General features: G+C 35.8%; 1 protein-coding gene across 1 annotated transcript in view; it reads right to left on the bottom strand.

Moving 5' to 3' along the window:
• The window catches only part of LOC128554335 (guanylate-binding protein 5-like), a 37,059-nt gene that overhangs the window by 7,008 nt on the left and 7,620 nt on the right, over positions 1 to 22,431 (bottom strand). Inside the window, exons 3-6 of the mRNA XM_053535609.1 lie at positions 21,718 to 21,827; positions 5,614 to 6,041; positions 5,037 to 5,317; positions 4,570 to 4,788 (exon numbers count right to left, since the gene is read on the bottom strand). Coding sequence (XP_053391584.1) covers positions 4,570 to 4,788; positions 5,037 to 5,317; positions 5,614 to 6,041; positions 21,718 to 21,827 — 1,038 coding nt within the window. The remainder of the gene's footprint in view (positions 1 to 4,569; positions 4,789 to 5,036; positions 5,318 to 5,613; positions 6,042 to 21,717; positions 21,828 to 22,431) is intronic.

Below are 22,431 nucleotides of genomic sequence, written 5' to 3'. Positions count from 1 at the left end.
CGTACAACAGACTAAAAGGAACCGTCATTGAAATACAGAGTGCAATTTCACGAAAAGTCGCTTACAAACCCTATCAGAAATAAAAGGGGGTATCCGTGACCGAGTGGTTAAGGTCGTTGACTTCAAATCACTTGCCCTCATCGATGTGGGTTCGAGCCTCACTCGAGGCGTTGAATTCTTCATGTGAGGAAGCCATCCAGCTGGCTTACGGAATGTCGGTGGTTCTACCCGGGTGCCCGCTCGTGATAAGAAATAATGCATGGAATGGCACCTTGGGTCTTCCTCCACCATCAAAGCTGGGCAGTTGCCATATGACCTATAATTGTGTCGATTCGACGTTAAACCCAACAAAATAAACAAATAAATAAAACTAAAACAATAGGATTTCCCTTAACAAGAAAACAACTCAACTAAAAAACTAGAATATCACGGAAACAGTCAAAGGCAAAACTGAAAAGCAGGTGTCGTAACAAACTTACTGACGTTAAACCCAACAAAATAAACAAATAAATAAAACTAAAACAATAGGATTTCCCTTAACAAGAAAACAACTCAACTAAAAAACTAGAATATCACGGAAACAGTCAAAGGCAAAACTGAAAAGCAGAAATCTTAAAAATTGAGGCCAACAGACAATTTGTTTCAGGTTTATGAAGCTCTAAGATTTCTACTACCTCATACTTTTATCAAATTTGGCAATAAAACTTTACCAAAAAGAGTTACAGCTTAACAAGGCTAATAATGCTAACAAGGCTTCAGATTTAGAAGCGTCATTTTGGGATTTAAATTTAACAATTGTAAATAATAATCTAGAAACGAAAATATATGATAAAAGGGACGATTGTAATTTTGAAATTCTCAACTTCCCCCATCTTGATGGATCCGTCCCTCGGGCAACATCATACGGTGTAAATATTTCACAACTTATTCGTTTGCTCAGTGATTTTAATGACAGAAATCTTCATATCACAAAGAAAGTATTACAACAGGGTTATCATAAGCTACGGAAAGTTTTAAGTAAATCTTACTACAGATCGTCGGAACGGGGAACTGTTAGAAACATACACTACTAACCTAAAAAACTTTTTAAAACTTGGACATGCACACCCGGAATATTATGATGTAGTTTAAAAAAAATCCATAAAAACATAGCCCTTTTTTAATTTTAACTTGTAAAATGGGTTTAAAGAAACATCAAAAGAGGAAACGATGCGAAAACCTTGAAGCACAGTGCATGTTTAGTGATTGTACCCTCTACAGTTAATCGCTACGCTTTCCTCTTTGATGGTGCGATGAATAATAAAGTGTAATACTCCATGATGCTTCTCTCTTAAATCCTGCATACAACGGACTGAGAGAGTTGAATTTTGGCTGCTTGGCTGCAGCTTTCTTTGTCGTGCCCTTAAAAGTCAGGTTATTGGTGCTTTGACTTCAGAGAAGTTGTGTAGTACATTGGTGTAATTATACTTTAGATTTACTATAATTTTATGTTTTTCTTAATTAGTCTGGTATTCTTGCGCTAATGTTAGAGTTTTCCTCAGCGGGGATTTTATTTACATTGTGTTATCTAACTTGTTGAATATAGAGTAAGTGCGAGGTTGGCATGCCCAAAACACGTTCAACCCCGCAATTTCTTATATACAGGTTACTGACCGTTCCAAGGGGATGACTCTATTTTAAGCTGGTTTTTCTGTCTGTCTTGTATTGTCTGTTGTAAATGTCGACTTGTTTGTTGTTAGCGTTTTTTCCTCCTCCTCACTCACCCTATCGTCCCTTTTTTGCATTCCCCCACTTTACTTTGAAATAGTTTTCATGTCTCCCCATTATTTTAGCTGTCTGAATCCTAAAGCGGTACTGGATTGATTTTAGCTTACATGAGCAAAGTGGTGAGGTATTGTGATCACGCTGTGCCCGTCGTCCGTCCGTCCGTGCGTCAAGTCGTCCGTCGTCAACATTTGTGTTTAAACGACATCTACTCCAAAACCAATGAATGGATTTTGATGACACTTGGCCATAATGTTTCTTGTGTTGTCCTCTAGTAATGTTGTACAGACGATTCCGCTTGGTTGCACACAGGGGCCGCCAGAGCTAAAAATAGAAACATCTTCAAACGACATCTCCTCCTAAACCGATGGTCCGAATTTGAAATAATTTTGAAAATCTTAAATGAAACTGCTGGCCCGATTTTAGGACAACTTCACACAAATGGTCCTTGTGTGACCCTTCACCAAATTATTTGATTCGTCAAAAAACATGGCCGCCAGAGAGCGTGGTCACTTTTCCCTATATGTATATGGTGGAAACTTAAAAAGAAATTCTTGTGTGAAACTGCTAGCCCGAAAATCTTCTTGTGTGAAACTGCTGGCCCAAAAATCTTCTTGTCGAAAACCACAGGGCCTAGGGCTTTGATATTTGGTATGTAGCATCATCTAGTTGTCCTCTACCAGAGTCAAATATGACCCCCGCCCCGAGGGTCACATGTTTTATATAGACTTATTTAGGAAAAATTTTTTGAAAATCTTTTTGCCCAAAACCACAAAGCCTAGGACTTTGATATTTATAATGTAGCATCATCTAGTGGTTCCATATCAAGTTTGTTCAAATTATCCCCAAAGGGTCAAATATGGCCGCGCCCGGGGTCACATGGTTTATACAGACATATATAGGGAAAAACTTTGAAAATCGTCTTGTCCATATCCTACAAGATTCAAATTTGGACCATATGTATAGTTTTGAGTAGTTAGGTGAACCTTGACATGAGTTGATCTTGATCTTAACCTAGTGACCTACTTTCACATTTCTGTAGCTACAGCCTTCGAATTTGGACCACATGCATAGGTTTGTGTATCGAAATAAACTTTGACCTTGACATTGACGTTGTGACCTACTTTCACATTTCTCAAGGTACAGGCTACAAAGTTTGACACCATGCATAGTTTTGTGTGATATTTGTAATGTAGCATCATCTAGTTGTTCTCTAACAAGTTTTTTTCAAATTATCCCCCAAGGCTCAAATTTGGCCCCGCCCGGGGTCACATGGTTTATATAGACTTATATAGGGAAAACTTTGAAAATATTCTTGTCCATATCCTACAAGATTCAAATTTGGACCATATGTATAGTTTTGAGTTGTTAGGTGAACCTTGACACGAGTTGATCTTGATTTTTACCTAGTGACCTACTTTCACATTTCTGTATTACAGCCTCCAAATTTGGACAAGATGCATATGTTTGAGTAACGAAATAAACTTTGACCTTGACATTGACCTAGTGACCTTTTGTCATATTTTTGAAGGTACATGCTTCAAATTTGGACCACATGCATAGTTTTGTGTTCCTAAATGAAATTTGACCTTGAATTTGACCTAGTGACCTACTTTCACATTTATCAAGCTACAGCTTTCAAATTTTGACCTCATGCATAGTTTTTTGTACCGAAATGAACCTTGACCTTGATCTTTACTTAGTGACCTACTTTCACCTTTCTGTAGCTACAGCCTTTAAATTTGGAACACATGCGTATGTTTGTGTACCGAAATAAACTTTGACCTTGTCATTAACCTAGTGACCTACTTTCACATTTTTGAAGTTACAGGCTTCAAATCTGAGCTACCTGCATCTTCTTCTTTGAATCAATAATAGCTAGAGCTTTGATTTTTGGCGTATGATATCAGAGTTGTACTGTTTAACTATTGCCCTAGGCTAAAGAATGTGTGTGACGGCTAACATAAAAGAAACCTATTAATACTTGTACCATTAGGTTATACAAACACACTTAAAGCCTTATACATGGGTGAGCGCTTCAGGGTCAATGACCCTCTTGTTTCGGCCTATAGGGGTGCGTTTTGTGCTTGTGAGTCTACAGCGGTGCCCTACTGTGTTAATTAGTTGGGTGTGGTTGTGTGTTTATATTTGTTGCATGAATGTCCCGTTATTGTGGTACGTTGTAGTGTAGCTGTGATTAAGGAACGTAACATTCCCTTGAATATTCATCCTTGTTCTACTTTCAAGTTCCTCCACCAGTCCCCTCCACCCCATTTTTACCCCTTGTCAATTCTTCCCCCCTCTATCTGCATTTGGTATAAATTTATATGTACTTGGTTGATTTTAGAAGCATACTGTCTGTAATATTTTTCCATTACGACTTTTTTTATGTGGGGGCCTGCGTGGCCGAGTAGTTAAGGTCGCTGACTTCAAATCACTTGCCCCTCATCGATGTGGGTTCGAGCCTCACTCGGGGCGTTGAATTCTTCATGTGAGGAAGCCATCCAACTCGCTTACGGAAGGTCGGTGGTTCTACCCAGGTGTCCGCTCGAGATGAAATAATGCACGGAGGGGCTTCTGGGGTCTTCCTCCACCATCAAAGCTGCAATGTCGCCATATGACCAGTAGTTGTGTCGGTGCGACGTTAAACTCAACAAAATAAATAAATATTTTTTTTTAATGTGGGCCTACTTTGCAAATGCGCGGCTCTGAGGCTGTGTTTTTGGTGTTCTAAGCTTCCGAGAAATCTACGCTTACCTATTATCTTTAGATTCAACGCACTTATGCTTCAGGGACATAGCTTACCACAGATCCCATGTAACCGGCTTCTCTATTGAACTGCTGCATCAACAAGTCTAAATCCTTCATGTAATCATCATACCCTGTTGGTGTGCAGTATTTGCGATTTTTTATCTTCACTTGTATTTTCGTTGTATCCAGCCTCCCCAGTGTATGCAAACATTTTGCTTCTAAATCATTCTTGACAATATTCTTGAATTTTTCAAACTGGTTTCTGAAGCAAACCTAAAAACATCACTTGAAATTAAATCAATAGCATAAAAATATTACTTGTCAAAGTAACAAGCTATCTGTGATATAACAAGTGTGTACAAGTATATACATCCTCACAGGAAAAAACACAACATCACATTCATATCGATAACTTAAATCCATATTGCACGATGACAACATCAAAGAAAAACTGCATTCTCGAAACTTTATCTTATCATGTTTATTATCACCAATTGCTATTTTTCTTAAGATTTTTTTACCATTGCCTGCTGTTCATAGATTTGTTTGTCGTCAATAATTAGTCCAGACTTCAAAACTTCAAGAGCAGCTTTCATACTGTCCTTGTGGTGGTTAACAAGACCTTTTTCGCTCGGTGAATGGGAAGCAAGACGTGTTTTCATTTCACGTTTATAACTTTCCGAGGCTTTTTCGACTACATGTGTATTTTCTGCTGTCGACATTGATATCATTGCGGTTGTCAAACATGGAGACTCCCCAACTTGTATGGAATGGACATAATTTAGCAACAGGGTGCTGAACACTGTAATTACATCAGTAAGTACCATGTTAATAAAAAATGGCTTTTGCAATTATTGAAACTAGTGAATACATTGAATACATAAATAAAAAAATAAATACTATAGCATATTTTGAAACAGTAAGTTATTTATAAAAAGACATGACTACAATTAAGGAAACAACATCTGTCATATAAAATTCAGAATATTAATAATATTTCTTAAAGATTTTTAATAAATTTGGATGGGTGACACAACACTAAATACAAGTTGAATTATGAATCATGTTTGAAACTGATCATGTATAAGCTGTACTTACTCCTTCCATTTATTGCTTTTCCTGATTTCAGTAACTTTGGCTCACAAGAATATATGTACTTCCGGAACTCGTTCAGTGTTTTCTGAAATCCTGTCTTCAAATCTTTCTCTGGTAGCGTCATCAATTCTTTCAGAAGTTTATCTTTTGCTGGTCTCTTAAACCGGAAGCATTTTCTGTTTTTGAAATATCTTCGGAGAAGAATTCTTGGAAGATTATATTCTTCTAGGCAATTTTCTGTAATATTTTCGCCTTCTTTGGGTCGTTCAAGATTTAACGTTTCTTCAAGATAAGTATCATCGTCCTCATGACTGATATCAAGAGTAACATCCCTAAGTGTAAGAACGAAGTTCGGGAAAAAGAAATCAAGGATAGAATCGTCTTCTTGTGAGCCGCTCACCTTTATTGATGTCTTAATTCTATTTAAAAATCTGTTTTACGGTCAAAGAAAATAGACAATTTGGTATGTAAATCTTTACCTAATTTATATACCCTTTTCTTTAATCATTTGCCGAAATCGTATCTTGAGTTAAGGTTGGGCCAAAATTTGAATTTCCGTTGAATGAGCACTAGCAAAATTAATAACTATTCAACTGTTCACAGAAATAACGTAATTAATCCACCTTACTGGTACTAGATCAGAAAGAAAACGCCTCTGTACATGTTATACCCTGCCTCTAGGTATTCTTTAAGAAAATGGTCATGAACGGGACAATATACTAACCAAATTCAATCGCGCATTTCATACCTAAAACGCTTTGTTCGGTAAATAGGTATTATGGATATTTAACAAGTGGTAATTTATCTTCCATTGTGTACCTGTCACATTTCTTCGATACATCTTGTCTGAGTAAAATAACGCGTAGTTTATAGTTTTTTCAACGTTACACAAAAACGTCGTTGAACGTCCCTAACGAAGTTCCGGTCTGGATTACAAACACATTCAGGCTGGCTGATGTGAAAATGTATGTCAGACGTCATTTAACTTCACGTGTACTCTTATGTCTGTATATGCTGCATAAATGTGCAATACGAGTTAAAACAAAATACCGATTATAGGTTGGCCATTGGTCTAGTGGTAACACGCTTGACTAACAGTCTAGAGGTCCGGGGTTTGCACTGAAAATTTCTATGATGGTCTTGAGTGTCTCCTACCTAACTAGGAGGCCTGTACTGGTTTTTCCCAGAAAAGACCTCTTCGCGTGTATCGGTGCTAAACACCGGGCACGTTAAAGAACCAGACTGTCTATTCACAAAAGAGCTAGGCTAAGTTAGCCGGACAAGTTTGTATTTAAAAAGGATTTCTCTCTATCTGTTCTTGAGGCTTTATCTCACACTGTTCCTCTTGTCAGATCGCTCTGTGTCTGTACTAGTAGAGGATGAATTTCGCGCCCTGTGTGGCTGTGTTCGCTATATGTAAAGCGCCTTTGAACGTGTTTAACATGATTTGAGCGCTATATAAATATGGAATAATAATTTACCAATGTATGACTTCGAATTCAAAATCATATATAAGGTGGATTTCATTCATCCTTTCGAGTTTAACTGTGAATATTTTGCATTCTGTTTTTTGTTTGTTTACATTTCACCTAACATGTGCACACTGCTGTGACCTTTGGATCGGATCTTCATTAGGGAAGTTCATGCATTTTTTCTGTAACGTTAACGGAAGCATAAAATTTGTTGAGTATCCCCGCAATATTAAATATTGAGACAATGTGATTGGTGCAAGATGGAAGATAAATTACCGCTTGTTCAAAATGCTGGGTACTCATTCACCGAACTGCGCGTTTTAGGTGAGAAATGTACAATTGAAATTGGTAAGTGCACTTTCCCGTTCATGACCATGGTTCTTATAGAATACCTAGGGGTAGAATATAGCATGTACAGAGGAATTTCCTTTCTGGTTTGGTGACAGTGATACATAAGAAAGGAACTATTCTTATGCCTCAGACCGTGGTCTGGTATCCTTAATATCAACAATTTGCTAAAATAAGAAAAGTTCTCACATGACTTCGATGAAATCAACAACAATTTTGATATGGAATTGATTGATAGGTGGTGGAAACAGAAAGCAAATATATTTTTATTTCTTTCATTCTAGGTATACTATCTTGGTTGAAAACAGCCATAGACAATGGATTTGGAGGTGTATGCTTGAACATCAGAAATAACAGAACTGGAATAAATAATTGCATAATACAAATTTACTGAGAAGTGACTAAATTAATGTTTATGTTAAAGTGCAATACCCTTGCTTGTAACATTTACTTGGGGGTAATCGTTACAGTGTTGAAAGAGACTACCAGTGTTACATTTCAATTTTAAGTTACAGTGTGGATGCTAATTCTACATTTTTGATAATCAAGTGTTTTAAAAACTTTTGGATACTAATTATTTATCAAACTGTCTAATTTATCACATTCCTACATCATAATTTTATATAAAATGCTTGTGGTTATATAATTTAAGTTTATATAGTAATAAATTTTGTTTCTTTGTAAATATCTTGCTTTTTGCAAAATGAAAATGGTACATTCAGTAACCATCATCTGTCAACAAGTTAATTTAAATGCAATTAAAGTTATGTAGTTACTTTTCACAAGTTCATGGAATATCAGAATATACAAAACATTGTATAGTTTTCCTTACTTGTGTCTGAGGCCATCATTAAATAACTGCTAGATTAAATTTCCTTCACAAGGGGAAGGAAGAATTTTTTTATTTTTTGTTTTCATTTCAGATCAGATATCTTATTTTTGCTTTAATGAGGGAAAAAAGTGACAAATAACAGTTATTTTTTCAAATAAATTCGATTATATGCAATTATAACTGAAAGTTAATAATTTATAACATTCTGTATAGAAATATTCCATAGATGATCTTGAAAACTAAAAATAGTAAGGAGAGGCATAAAGAAAGTGGGAGTGGATGATAATCTTACAATTCTATGTAGTATGGCCTTACATATTTATATCAATAAATACTTACTGACAATAATATTTATTAAGTATGATGCAGCTATATATGATGATATATATTTTTTATAAATGGTGATTTGTTCTGAGAAAAAAGCTGATATATACAGTCTAGAGTCTTCTTGTAAGCTGCGTAATCATGATTGGAACTAGCTCCATATTTCCTTTCTTTAACTTCATATAAAATAGCCAAGTATCACAATTATATGAACGCTAATGTCTATTTGTACAAAAATGAAAATGCATTGCATTCATTTTCTGAAGTAAGGGATAGCATTTGGTCATATCTCATATTTGGCCTTCAATAACTGGAAAGGGAAGGCAATAAAAGGAATTTATGATTATACACAAAATATGATGATCTCTTTCCTTAAGGTGAAGAAGGTGTAATTTAGCGACGTCTAGCGGAACGCCAAACGTTACGCTTCGCAACGTCGCGTCATTACGTTCTATTAAGAAACAAAATGGCGCCGAGCGATGCGGGAGGGCGATACACCGAACGTTTTTTTTTTTGTTTTTTTTTATCGTTCTCGGCTGGATAATCTTGGTGGTTATAGATACCAATTAAAGACGAATAAAAAAGAATAAATCTTTAAAAAAAGACTACACATTTTGAAATATACTACTACACATTACAGTAGCTATGCAAAATTCGTTTCAAGTCAAAACATGTGCAGAAAAACGAATGATGCTTTTTTTGTATTTTCTTTGGCTGACATGGGTGGTTATTTTGGCCTACTTTCGCGTTAATCGCTTTTCCGTAAAGACGCACCACTTGCACAAAATAACTGTATTTTTTATATTTCCTTGATTGTAAATATACTTGATTTACATGAAAAATATGAGATATACAAGATTTTTAGTTTCAAATTGACAGTGTCATATATAAGGTCTATATTCTTAAAACTATGCTGAAAAAAGATTGACTGAATGCAGTGAATACGTTTGCGTATGAAGTTTTGAAAACACATTTATTTCGGATGGGCATAAATTGTCCCCCCGAAAACTTGTAGTATAGCTGTTTATTACCTTTATTATAAGAATGATTTTCATGAAGTTTTTGTGAGTTACTAAAATGTTAAATTATCGTTGGTGTTTGCATCTTTTCATAAATTATAGCCTCGTTTCGGAGCATTCTTCCGGGAAAAAAACGAAGATGCGCGACGGGTTCGCAAGCAGTCGGAAAACATACTTAAATGTGCAAGTCTTTTCTATATGATAATGGGTACACTTGAGAATTATGAAAGGCATGTCAAAATTCATATATATTTTGAAAACTGCTGATGTGTATAAATTTTATTTATCAATCAGACATTTTATATCATTGGTGTATAACAACCATAGCAGTTATCAAACGCATTGTCATAATAAAAATGAAAGATAATACAAAAAAAAACTTTTGAGTTTTTTGTTTTGTTTTGTATTGTAGGTAGTAATGATTTACCGACAATTTAACTGTTATTGTTTCCGAACTCACTAATGGTATCCACTTGCTCAACATTTTTTACTGATAACATCTCTGTAGCAGGTTTGTTTAGATGCAGTATTCCAAAAGATAAATTATAGCAAAAGGAAGTATTTGGCGGTCGCTCAGTCCCGAATATGTTGCAACTTTACATGCTGCATATTATTCCTACATGGTTTCATGTCTCTAACATTTTTTAAAATAAATGTATCAAAAATCTTGAAGCACTTAATGCGACACAATTTTATGTATATTTTCGACTACGTCAAGGGCCATAACACCAGTTTGACTGTGTGTGATCAAATTAAAATATTATATACTCAAATGGAAATAATGATAACAATCCTGTGAGGTTTGATTTCTCTGGGTCAATACTTTCTTAGATATGTCCGACACTATTTCGAACTGACGGACGGACGGGCGAGGGGAACACTAATTGCCCCGACCAAACATAACTTGGATAGGGCACATAAAAAGATATATTTCATATTGTTACATTCTCTATGTCCTAACATTTTATGCGAAAAAAAAAAATGTGTGGCTTTCTTTTCGCCACGGAATACTGTGAATATTCAGATTATTTCCGACCGAATATTTGTATATGTACATGTATATGCATTTGTTTAATTGTGTTTTGTCTCGCAGTTGTACAATCTAAGTAGGTAACTTAAAAATTACCACATATTCACGTGATAAAGACAACTATGAAATACAATGATTTGGAAATACTTGAATGAAATTATGTTTTAGAAAATATAAGATTTTTTTAAAAAGGAATGGCTAAATATCAATTTGCAAACAGCATACACAGTTTTAGTAATAAGACGTTCGCGTAACGTCAGAAAAAAGCGGGAAAATGCGCAACGTCAAACGCCGCTAATAGCGCCATTTGAGACTTTATCATTTTTTGCGACTTCGTAGCTCGAAAACGAAGTCGGTAGTCTAGGACTTTTGTTTCGTTATTTTGCTGAGTAATGCCTTTAAAATAATTGTGTAAATTAAAAAAAAAACATTTATGGACCAGTAAATGCATGCTCCCAATTTATACAAGAAACGACATTTCCGTAGAGGTCAGATTTTGGAACAACACATGCTAAGATTTATGGCTACAACTTCATTAATCGGAAAGAGTCAGCCTCAATCTTATCACTTAACAAACTCGCGTGAAGTCAGTGTCGCTGTGGGCTAACATTTGTCTGGTAGAAGTGTATTTCATTGATTTATCAAATGATTTTCTTATGATCTTTTATGTTTGAAAAATGCACGAGAAAATGGGGGTAGGGTAAAATTTATGACAATACAGCGAAAACGAAGTCGGTGACCCCTGATTTTTTTTTCTTATTTTACAGTAAAATAAATTTATAAGATAATATTAGTTTTTTAAAAAATTCTATGGACCAGGTTTTGTACACTACTTACTCATTCCGCACGAAAACAATAATTTCATAGATAGATTTTGGCATGATATTTGAATAAAATAAGCATTCCTTCAGCGAATAGCGGGAGTATGTATTTGGAAATTACATCACCGTGTAGGTTTCGACTGGCATATTATATAAAACGGAAAAAAAAAAACTTTTTAAATAAAATAATTGCCCCGAGACTTAATTAATCGCCATAAAAACGGCAACGTCACAACTATTTCCGACTAGGCTTAAAGGTGAAATTTTGACGTCATTTGCGTAAAAAGTGTGCATTTGACCTTTTCAATAATTGTACATCGGGTGAAGATCAACTTTTGCTGTTATTTACGTACGTTATCTAGGATGTAACTTGTTTTTGAAAATCCCGCTAATTACACCTTCTTCGCATTAAGGGGCTGGTAGGTGAAATGTCAATATCACAGTGACCCCAAGACTGAAATATTTTATTATCGAAAGCTGAATGATAATTTTGCTCATGGTTATCAGGCTTTAAATCATAACAATTGAATAATTTGAGGTGAGTAGATCAAAGTTAAAGGTCACTGACAATTAGATATACAGTGGTTCAGGTTATATAAGGTTTAGAACACTATGACATTTTATGATCATCCAGCATTATAGCATGAATGCCTATGTTCAGTAGATGACCACTCTAGTTCTGGCACATAGGTCAAAGTTCAAATTCAAACCATACTGAAAATGAATGTAAGTTACATGCCAAGTCAACACTGACAGGCCATCATGGGAGACATATAAAAAAATTGTGTTGCATTTATTATAAGACCAGCTCTCAAATTGGCCCTCTGCGAAACTGTGCAATCTCTACTTATTTTTCTCCAGAAAAAGTACTCCAATTTTGAAACACACATTTTCACTTTTGTTGCCATGGCAATGAAATATTTTTATACTTTCTTTGTATACAAAATAAAGTGAGTTAATTAAATCCATTTCATTACTGCTAACAGTTTAATCTTTATAATTAAGTTGTGACAAAAAATAATGAAAACATACTTAAACCTAAAGAAACATTATTAAACAGATTACCAAATGACCTGTTACCATGGCAACTGAAAGGCTCTTTTCTGCTTTCTTTACAGGAGAATCTTAAATTGTCGATTGTAACAGTGATAATTATAAGTCCATTTAATGTCCAAACATCACAACATTGAAGCCATAACATGCGAAAAGTTAAAAAAACAATGCTAAATTTTAGCCCTGTTACCATGGCAACAAACATTAAAAGTACACGTTTTATATTCATAAATATACCAGGCCAAAAATTCTACCTCTATACATGACTTTAAATCATACTTTGAAACGTTGTCAAAATTAAACAATAAAATATTGATTTTTTGAAGAAAATTTAAGTTTCGGGATTCCAAAGAGTTATTTCCCTTAGATAAGACCGTTTCTATGACAATTCTTTAACCGGCTTATGCATGTTTGAATAGCCTGGTATGTTTACATTGATATTTCATTAAACATTTGTAACAGCAATAATTGTTTCCAATTTATTTAAGTACACCTAAGATACGCTATTTTTTTCTTTCACTAGAGTTTCCAGAAACAATTGATTTTAAAGTTTGTTTTGGAAAACACATGCATTTTCGTAAAAAAAACTGCATAAATTTTATCATCATTTTGGTCAGGGCCAAAATTGGCCCAAATCCTACGTACCCCTTTGAAGCTTACAACTGACGTCGCGGAATTGTAATAAAGCCATTACATAATAATGGTAATGCAGTGTAATAAGGCTTTGGCGTCGACGTCGTTTATAGTGAAGGAAACGTTGGTCAAATTAACTTGTTTATATAGTACAAAAAGTAGTTTTTATGTTTAAGCTAGTCAAATCTTACATGTGATGACAAGAACATTACATTTTTGTGTCAGAATAATTTGTGTAATTGATATATTGATAACGTAAAACATTAAGCACAGATAGTGCTTGACTCCCAGAAAAATGCTATCTTTGCTATAATTATTGTTGAATTGCTGTCAATAATAGAATTTGGGTCGTTTGTGGCTGATTTTGGTTCATTATATTGAAAGCTGGGTCCCAGCATCACACATTATGTTAAAGGGAACCAGATATTTGATAGAGCAAGTACTCGTTGCAAAACGTTATGTTTAAATTTGGACCAATCAGATACAAGTTCTAAAAATAGCAAGTCTGCTGGGGTATAAATAGGTAGATGGATGACAGAGAGCTCATTCGGTATCCAGTGGTTAAAGAAGACACTTCGAGGATTCAACTAATAATTTATCCCAGTACCTTGATAATGAGACTATTGCAATTACCCTGTCAGGGCAGATAAATTATTAAAAAGAAGAATTTCAATAAGGTTTCGAGCTATAGGGCCAGCGCATAGGAGTTTTACCTTAATAGCTGGGCAGATTTTTTCAGGAAAATACTGCATTTGGTGATGCAAGCATGAAACTTGGCATGTATACTCGTCTGAGCCTCCTTCTTTCAAAAAGCCCGTTAGCCACTTGAAAATTTAATATGGCGGCCATTTCTCAAGATGGCCGCCTCAGGAAGATGATTTTTGATTTGAACAGACCTTAACCGAGTTCTTTTTTTGTCAATTATGAGGAAAAGATATCTTTTAAGATGTTTTGAGAGTGCAAAACCTATTTTTGAGACAAAAAAATGGCCGCCGTTTTATGTGAAAGAACTAATTTGCCATTAATACTCACATTCCTAGTTGAATCAATTTTAATGTTCGAGTCGAATACATATTTAGGGTGTTGAAGGACAGTTTTTGTATCGCCTGCGATTTTATTTAGGAACTCAAGGCGGACTAAGGCGTAGCTTTTCCGGCGGGACGGTGATGACGACGGCGGCGGTGGCATCAACGTTAAGTTTGTATGTCAAGTCCTTATCTCACAAACTACTGTGTATTGGGTTGAAACTCACACATGCCTTTGTGGTCATTACGTGCTGTACCAGAACAAGTTCCATAACTCTGACATAGACTTTAACAAAATTATCTCCCTTTTTAATTTAGAATTTTCAACGTTAGGTCTTCGTTTTAATTTTTTTTCTCAAAAACTATTAGGTTTATTGGGTTGAAACTTCACTCACGCCTTCATGGTTGTTAGGTACTGTACAATGCCAAGTTCCATATTCTGACATGAATGTTAACAAATTAATCCCCTTTCAAAATTAGATAAGTTTTTGTGTCTCTACATGGAATATTATTCAATTATATCCCTTTATGCCCGTCACTACTTGATTAGAACTTGTGGTCCAGCTTTATATAACGCTGACATTTTTAAAATTAGTGATTAAAGCAATCCACGTAGACACATTTATTTTTATAAACAGAAGACCTGCTTTGTGTCATAGGTAAAACAATTCAGATCTACAGTTCTTGTTTCCCCAGGAAGGCATGTCTCAAGACTTTATATTTTGGCAAATAGTTGTCACATTTGCAGCTGTATAGATCTGTAAACGAGAGTCCGAAACGATTGCATATACACCTAGAACAACATTGTTTTACATGCTAATTTGGTCAATTCTTTACAGCTATTGGCAACTTGTGGATTGTTGTCCAGTATATCTGCCAAAGGTCACCTTGTTTCTCCCATCCCCATTCAGCAGGATTTTTGACTTCCATTTGGCAAACAATGCCTGTTCCCATATCCAACCAGCTTGGTATGCAACACGCTTTTGTGCATTTGGCAAGGACTGCTTGTGTTGGGCCAGGAGCATCATATGAAGTCTGTTTTGGGGCAGACATGTCCAAACTGAAGCCATAAATATCTGCTATAGAACTTGACCTCTCTTACATAAAGATGACAAGCTTTTCACGAACCCCCTTGTCCTCATTAGATATCACTGGTCGATATACACCTAAATTCTTAAAGATATCTGTCACTTCCGAACAAACATTCCAAGTTTGTCAAACAGTCTTTTTACCTTTTCCCCGGAAAACTGACACTACATCAAAACCTGTAAACGCATGAAAGAAAGCAATACATTTTGCTTCTCATGGCCAATTGATCGAATGACATCATTTATTGGAATCCATCTCAAATTTGTTCCCTGTCCGAAGGCTACCCACAGTTGTTCAAGGCCAAGATCGTTCAGCTCAGAAAATACATGAATAGCTATGAATAACGACGGCAACTAAATCTGTGTCTGTATTTTGACCCTCCACATCAGTATGCATGCATAAACATCCGTATACCGAGTTCCTCATGACTGCATTGTGTCAGACTTTCAAGACTGATTTTTCTGATTGCATACCGTCTTTTCTTCTCTTGTCAAAATTACAGTTATTTGTGTGTGCATTTCAACATGACTGTCGGCCGAAAAATAAAAAGATCAGTCTTGTTATCATTATCCCCAAAGAAACTGCACCAAAAGGGTAGGATTTTCCCGTTGCTAGTTACCCTTCGTCTAGCGCCATGACCTCATTTCGTTTTTGTTGTCATCGCTTTTCATGTATTTTCTGAGCTGGATGGGCCTGGCCTTGAATAAAGCTGTTGGTAGCCTTCAAACAGGGAACAAATTTGAATTGGATTCCCATACATGATGTCATTCAATCAATCAGCCACGTCAGTCAGTTGTGTCAGGTTTCCGGGGAAAGGGTTAAAAGGCTGTTTGTAGAATTTGGAATGTTTGCCGGGAAGTGACAGATGTCTTTAAGAATGTAGGAGTATATCGGACAATAATGACTAATGAGGACAAGATGGTTCTTGAAAGGTTTGTCATATTTATTGTGTCAGACTGGACATGTCTGCCAAAAAACAGAGGTCATATGATGTTATTCCACCAATTGAAGCAGCCTTTGTGAATACACAAAGCGTTCTGCATACCAAGCTGGTTGCATATGGGGACATGCACTGTTTTGCCAAAAAGAAGTCGAGAATCCTGCTGAATGGGGATTGGAGAAACATGGTGACCTATGGCAGATACTCTGGACAACAATCAACCAGTTGCAAATAGCTGTAAAAAACTGACCAAATGTGCATGTAAAAGAGAATGTTGTGGTAGGTGTAAAAGCAATGGTTTTGGACTCACGTGTGCAGATATATACAGCTGCAAATGTGACAACTATTTGGCAAAAACCAGTCTTGAGACGTGCCTTAGAGAGGAAACAAGTACGGTAGATCTGCATTGCTTCACTCATGACACAAAGCAGATCTTTTGTTTATCAAAATTGATGTGTCTACATTTATTGCTACATACACTTTAATTTTAAAAATGTCTACCTTATATAAAGTTTGACCACAAGTTCCAATCAAGCAGTGACGTCCATAAAGGGACATAATAAAAATATATTCCATGTAGAGACACAAAGAGTTATCGTTATTTCTAATTTTAAATATGGGGGTGGGGGGGGGGGGGTTATTTTGTTAACATTCATGTCAAAGTATGGAACTTGGCTTTGTACAGTGCCTAATGACTATGAAGGTATATGTGAAGTTTCAACCCAATAAATATACTAGTTTCTGAGAGAAAAAAACTAAACGTTGAAAATTCTAAGTTCAAAAGGGGAATAATTCTGTTAAAAAGTACGTCAGAGTTATAGAACTTGGCTTTGTACAGCGTCTAATGATTACAAATCCATGTGTGAAGTTTCAGTCCAATGAACAGAGTAGTTTCTGAGAAAAAACTTGGCATACAACCTTAACATTGACGTCACCGCCGCTGTCGTCATTGCCGTCGCCGTCAGAAAAGCTACGCCTTAGTCTGCCATCAGTTTTAAAGTCGCAGGCGAGACAAAACTGTCCTTCAACACCCTAAATATGTTATTTGTCCATACAATTAAAACTGATTTAACTAGGAACGCCAGTGTTAATGGCAATTACTGCTTTTTACATGAAACGGCGGTCATCTTGAAAAAAAAGACGCGTTATTGGATTTTGAAACCAGTCTTTTGTGTATCAAAAACAGGTTTAGCACACGCAAATCCCCTTAAGAGGTATTTGTTTCTCGAAATTGACCAAAATAAACTCTGTATAGGTATGTTCACGTCAAAACTCAACTTCCTGTGGTAGCCATCTTGAAAAATGGCCGCCATATTGAATTTTCAAGTGGCTAATGGACTTTCTGAAAAAAGTAGGCTCAGACGAGTACACATGCCAAATTTCATGCTTGCATCATCAAATGATGTATTGTTTCAGTTATCTGTCCAGCTATAGAGGTAATTGAATGCTATAGACGATAGCAAATATAGGCTGAGCATCGGGAAGCTGAGACAGAGACCCAGAGTTTGGTAATCTACTGAGATAGTAGGAGAATTCCATCTTATAGACGGTTCAGCGTTATTGGCGAATTACAGCCAAGGCATCGGGGATATACCTATATGGTAGTTGAATGCTACATGTGATAGCATATAGGCGCTGAGCATCCAGGAGTCAGGGCAATCATATAGAGTTGAGAAGACAGAGGTCGAGCATCTATGCGATAGGACTTGTATGTTGTTGATTCAAAGACAGTAGATAGTTTGAGATTTCAACCTTCGCCTTCCCTTCAACGTCTCTCATATATATTTGGGGTAAAACGTCACCGATATGCGTGTATTTTTTTATATCAGACGCTGCTACTAAAGTTTTCCATGTAATATCAAGTAAGCCTAAGACTTCTCTTTATTACTATGTGAAATAAAAAGCTTAGTTTCAGGATTTCTGCTTATTAAATTATTCGATTTTCCATATGTATAATTAGACTAAATTTGATGCGAAACACAATCAATAACTATAACAAAAATGAAGTTTTGTATGGCTAATGATTTTAACTAAATACATTGATTTGAACCTGGAAGTATGAAGTTATCAACTGATTTTGAGAAACTTTGAGATTTTGTTCAAACTTTAACTTCTACGGCATATTTGTGTCCCCAGGCGGTATCGATTATAATAGCTGGGCCTTTTTGTCGTAAGAAGTGAAGTTTTGAACGTCCGAAGATGTGATATCACGAAAGTCAAAACTTCAGTCTTTTTGCATCTACTCTGTCCACATTCTCGGCATCAAAGACTGGAATCTGGATGGAGGCACATGACATGACAGTCATTTTACTTGAACAATGAAAAATAACGGGCGATTATCATTTCGTGGAACATTTTATTTTCACTTCCAAATAAAATCAATCCGTTTCTTTCGGACACTTAATACGATAATTGCGTTTTAATCATAAACATAAAATGGTACTAGTAAGACGGAAAATTATCAGACAATTTCAGATCTATGATATCATGATGCGGGAAGTTTCCTGTTAGCCGTATAGGATAACTTCATTCTTTGCATGCACGGACGCAGAGCCTGGCAATGGGTAGGGGGAGGAAAATTCTTCTGAAGTATCAGACAATTTCAGATCTATGATATCATGATGCGAGAAGTTTCCTGTTAGCCGTATGGGATAACTCCATTCTTTGCATGCACGGACGCAGAGCCTGGCAATTGAGGGGGGGGGGGGGTATTGTGGGTCAGTCCCCCCTTTAATTCTTACATTTTACAAAGAAAATCGGTCTATGATTACGAGAGTATCTTACATTTGTTTCAAATTGCTTGTTAAATGTATTCATAAATTGTGTATATTGGCTCATGTTATAAACAGATCTTTTAAAAGGTTAGATTTTCACCAGGTACATTGTTTATGAAACTCTAGAAGCAAAACGCGTCTTTTAAGGAATTCGATGTACAAAGTACCAATTCAAAGTAAAAAAAAGCTTTAAGTATATCGAGACATGCATTTGTAATAGATGGTGTCTCATGTTTTTGTTTAAAAAAATTAACTGTATTATCTTTCAAGAACACCATCAACAACAGAATACGTTGATATGATTATCATTTTTATTTCCTCTATGATTTGCAATCGTGCATTTTATACTCACATCATTTTATATAAAACCTAAATGTTCGGAGCAACACCAACGAGTTTTCACATTGTTCACATTGTTTCGATTTTATACGCCCGAAGGGACGTATTATGTTATGGTCCCGGTGTCCGTCTGTATGTCCGTCCATCTGTCCGTCCGTTAGCAATTTCGTGCCCGTTCTGTAACTCTTGAATCCCTTGAAGGATTTTAAAGAAACGTGACACAAATGTTCACCACACCAAGACGACGCGCAGAGCGCATGTTTTGGATGTCTCCTTTCAAGGTCGATGTCACTCTTAGAGGTCAAAGGTCATATGAGTGTGTTTCGTGTCCGCTCTGTAACTGCTTGATGGATTTCAAAGACACTTGGCACAAATGTTCATCACACTGAGACGACGTGCAGAGTGCTTGTTTCGGATGACTGGATTCAAGGTCAAGGTCACACTTAGGAATGAAAGGTCAATTATGACTTTGCTGTGTCCGCTGTGTAACTCTTGAACTGCTTGAAGGATTTCAAAGAAACTTGGAACAAATGTTCACCACCCTGAGGCGACGTGCAGAGCGCATGTTTTGGATGACTCGCTTTTAGGTCAAGGTCACACCTAGGGGTCAAAGGTCATATATGACTTTGCTTTGTGTATATTGCTCTGCATTGCAGTGCTCTTGATTTTATTTGGCAAAATACCTTTTTGTTCTCTTACAATAATTTGTTTTGAATTACTTCCCTTTTTTGTTACTATAAATAGCCAATAAGTAGCTTATATTGAAACTTTTTTATTATTGGCAGTAGGGAAAAACTGAGACCACTTTTCTGCGGTACAACATGGATGGTACATCCAACTTTTAGATTTATTTTGACATAACTTCACTTAGTAAGACATATTTCTTGGACTTGAACATCTTTTTTTTTTTTTGGAATTTCTTCTTGTTGTTGTTCCTGTCCTTTGGGCTTCAACAGTCAAGTTCTTTAAATTTTGCTCCCGTCCTCTGATGTAACCCTTCGGGCGTATTTTTCCCCGCTTGGCGGCGCTCTTTTTTTAACGTAATCGCACTAATATCCATGCGATGATTATATTAATTGAAATGTATTTATATAATTTTCTTTTTTAAAACCTCTTGTAAAAGTCCTGCCCTTTTCGGACAATTGATATCAAAATGCACGAAAAAAACACGATCATAATTACGGATAAATTGAATGGGCGGATTAAAAGAAGTAAGGTTTGAAATCTCAAGGAATGTTAATCGAACTTCAACTTCACACGTTAACTTCGCAAGTGACGTTAAAGGGGAAGGCGAAGGTTGAAATCTCAAACTCTCTATTGTCTGACGAGAACTTCAACAAGAAGACCAGTCAAGTATAGAGTCTCCAGCCTATAGGAGTTTGAGCTAAACATTTTTAATTGAAGATTGTTAGTTTGAAACATTTAGTGATTTGCCTGATCCCTGAAATTGTCTAGCTCATAATAGAAATCATTTAGGCAAGGCAGCCATAGGAAAATACTATATACGAGATATTTTATCTCACCAGCTCTACGTTTTAACAAAGGACATTCTACATCGTTTGTCAGCTAGTCTAAGACATGGTCACCTTAGCGACTGGACCCAAAGCATTGTTCAAGATACTAAAGGCGTAGGCACTTCCCTGGGTCATATAAATCGTATCCTGACATTTTGTCTTTACACTTTGGATTTATTAAACTTGTCGCATAAAAGCCGAGCATTTTATCAGTTTTAAACTCATTTCATAAATTCAATATGACAAGACATGTTATATCCTCTATAAAAGAACTGACGGAAAACAACCTGTCGATGTAGCTCAATAAGAAGAGCGCAGAGGTCAGGAGTTCCATCATCGGCTTATTATCCGTAACGATTTGATGTACGATACAGTGTTTGAAAAATATGTGACTCGACCACTACCTCTAATTCACGTAAACGTATCAGTTACTTGCGCACAATAGGTTATACTGGTATAGAAACCAAGAACCTTGCATAAGTAAACTGCCCATCGTTACATAGCTAAATTACTGTTGAAAATTGACGTTGATCCGAAAAGAAATTAGTCAAAACAAATATATATATTGAAGATTTATCAAATGTTCACATGTTCATTTTATTCCAATTAAACAACATTTGTGTCGGTGCGACGTTAAATAAAAAAAATTGTGTCTATGTTAAGTACATGTGTTTTATCTAAATATACTTTTCTATATGTGTATTGTTTACAAGTAAGTTATCTACTCTTATTTAATATTAATTGACAAAGGACACTTACCCAGGTGCCCGCTCGTGATGAAATAATGCACGGAAGGGGCACCTAGGGTCTTCCCATACCATTCAAGCCGGAAAGTCGCCATATGACCGTTAATTGTGTCGGTGTGACGTTAAACCCAACAAATAAAAAGGATACTTAAATTTATCAATTGCAGTCTTGTCAAAGTCCCCTCTTGTATTGTAAACCATTGTACTGGATAAAAGTGCGGCAAGTACAAACAGGTTTTTGTCGTCTTCTATATTAATCTAGATAAACATTGAAAGTATGTATAATGTTGTACATAAATAAAGTGAATTCAACACAGCAGATGCTAATGCAAATCTCATTGAATTACAAATCAAATACGGCATTTCATTTCGGAATGAAGAAAATTTTCAGAGCTAGATAAAGAATGAAATGTAAGAATGGGCTTGATGAATTTTAAGATCTGGCACAATAGATTATAAAAAAAAAAACTAAACAGCTGTTGTTCTTTATTCTATATAAATTTGACATATTTTCAATGACCGCAGTACAAATCAGAACCCATTTTAGATATCTGTATCTTAATAAATAAATAAAAATCTAAAGAAAAGTGGGGGTCACATCTGATGCAAGAAAACTATTTTCAGTCAAACACATATACTGAAAAATCAGCCAAAATTGAGAACCCAAATTGTTTTGGTAGTGTATGATCTAAGTTTCCACGACAAAGTCGGTCACGTTATCATTACGAAAATGCTATGTACATATCAAGAATAGATTTGCCATGTGATTTCAGCTTAAAAATGCAAAGAAAATGAGGAAAATAGCTATACAAAGAAAAACTATTTGAAATCTCTTACTTAGGTTATCTATTCCCAAACAGCC

This window comes from Mercenaria mercenaria, unplaced genomic scaffold (genome assembly GCF_021730395.1).
Source record: "Mercenaria mercenaria strain notata unplaced genomic scaffold, MADL_Memer_1 contig_4948, whole genome shotgun sequence".
Classification (NCBI taxonomy): domain Eukaryota; kingdom Metazoa; phylum Mollusca; class Bivalvia; order Venerida; family Veneridae; genus Mercenaria; species Mercenaria mercenaria.
Note: the sequence above shows the minus strand (reverse complement) of the source record. Positions and strands in the feature narration are given on the sequence as shown.